The sequence below is a fragment of the Merops nubicus genome, unplaced genomic scaffold (assembly GCF_000691845.1).
Source record: "Merops nubicus isolate BGI_N331 unplaced genomic scaffold, ASM69184v1 scaffold4702, whole genome shotgun sequence".
NCBI lineage: Eukaryota > Metazoa > Chordata > Aves > Coraciiformes > Meropidae > Merops > Merops nubicus.
The window spans coordinates 7,858-9,505 of NW_008592725.1; the positions used below are offsets into that span (position 1 = coordinate 7,858).

General features: G+C 46.4%; 1 protein-coding gene across 1 annotated transcript in view; it reads left to right on the forward strand.

The window, feature by feature from the left end:
• DSP (desmoplakin) overlaps positions 1-1,648 on the forward strand; it is a 25,307-nt gene that overhangs the window by 924 nt on the left and 22,735 nt on the right. The window contains exons 2-3 of the mRNA XM_008935223.1: positions 563-711; positions 1,035-1,209. Of these exons, the coding sequence (XP_008933471.1) occupies positions 563-711; positions 1,035-1,209 (324 nt within the window). The remainder of the gene's footprint in view (positions 1-562; positions 712-1,034; positions 1,210-1,648) is intronic.

The window sequence follows — 1,648 nt, forward strand, 5'->3', positions numbered from 1 at the left end:
AGCTGGAGGAGGTGCAGGGTGCTGAGTGCATCCTGCTGCTGAGGCCACCGAGAGGCAAAAGCCATTTGCAGTTCTGGCAGTAGATGGGATTTAAGGCACACTTTTGGACCCTCTGTGGACAGAAAACTCCTTCAGGAATGAAGTCTGTGGTTAGCAGTCCATTTCCTTTCCAGAGACACAGCACGTGTGGGCATGTTTATATAAAAATCAAGGCCAGAGTAAACACTGCCTCTTGTTAAGGATTAATATTATGGCAGTGAAGTTAAAAGAAAGTGATGCTGAGTTCCAGCTTGGAGCCACAACACCCTTTGCTGACTTCATCCTTCAGAAAGGAAAGTTAAAACAACAAAGTGATGAAGCCCACCAACATTTAATTTACAAAATCAAATCAGAGCTGGGTCCTGTGTTGTTCAGCCTGGCTGTGTCAGCGTGGGATGAGCTCTAAAAACCTGTTGTCTATCTTAAAAATATTCAAGTCTTTCCCAAAACCACCAAGCTGAAGCTTAGGTGAGGAGTATTTAATTTAATTTCTCATTGCTTTCTTTTTGTTTGCTTTTTTTAGGAATTGAAATATGGGGATGGTGTCCAGATTAGAGGGAACAGAGATCTGGAAGAGTGTTTTGCCCAAGCAAATGACCAAATGGATATCCTGGATGGGCTGATCAGAGAGATGAGGCAGATGGGCCAGCCCTGTGACATGTACCAGAAAAGGTATTGCCAGGGGCAGGGAATGTGCCTGATAAATGTTGGTGGTATCTCAAGTGCTTCCCTGCTGTTGCAGGGTGTGACAGAACTCAAGAGGGTGGAAATCAATCCTTTTTGGACCTGCTAACATGGAGAAGGGCCTTGCAGTAATATATTTCTTACAGAATTTCCCACCTGGCTTCTCCCTGTGCAATTTCAGTCAGCCTCTTTTATTCCACAGCGTTCAGCCCTTGGTTTTGAACACCTGGTGGTCCAGCAGGAGAGAGATGAGTGGTGTTGTTACCACCTTTTTTCAGGGTGTTTCCCTCATAAGGTTCCTTCCCTTCCAGGCTGCTGCAGCTTCAGGAGCAGATGCGTGCCCTGTACAAAGCCATCAGCGTGCCCCGTGCCAGGAGGGCCAGCTCCAAAGGGGGTGGCTGCTACTCCTCCCAGAGTGGCTCAGGCTGGGACGAGTACACAAAACGTGTCACAAGTGAATGCTTAAGCTGGATGAGGCAGCAGAAGGTAAAGCTGGGTGACACCCAGGGGCAGGGCTGAGACCTTGGTGGTGTGTGAATGTCACCTATGGGGGCCAGAAGCAATGAGAAGTACATGTGAATGCTTGTATAATATTCCAAATTCTTCTTTGTTGGTTTTTTTTTCCCCCTTTTTTTGTATTCTAGTGAATTTCCACTGAACGTGGGTTTGAGGCTTTCTTTTGCAGAGGAAAAAGTGTGGAAGTTGGATTTGGAAGCTCAGTGGGACACAGCCATTAACAAAAGGCACTGGCATGTTTGTGTAGCAGATTATTGCACTCAGTGCTTCCTTCCTTCTTTCCACAGATTTCCTTTATCATTCATATTTATTTTAACCCTTTACACAGGTAGTGTAAAATTGATCTGAGCCCAGCAGGAGAGAGCTGGGGAAGAGGAGGCTCTTGGGGGCCTTTCAGGGCTTAAAGGGG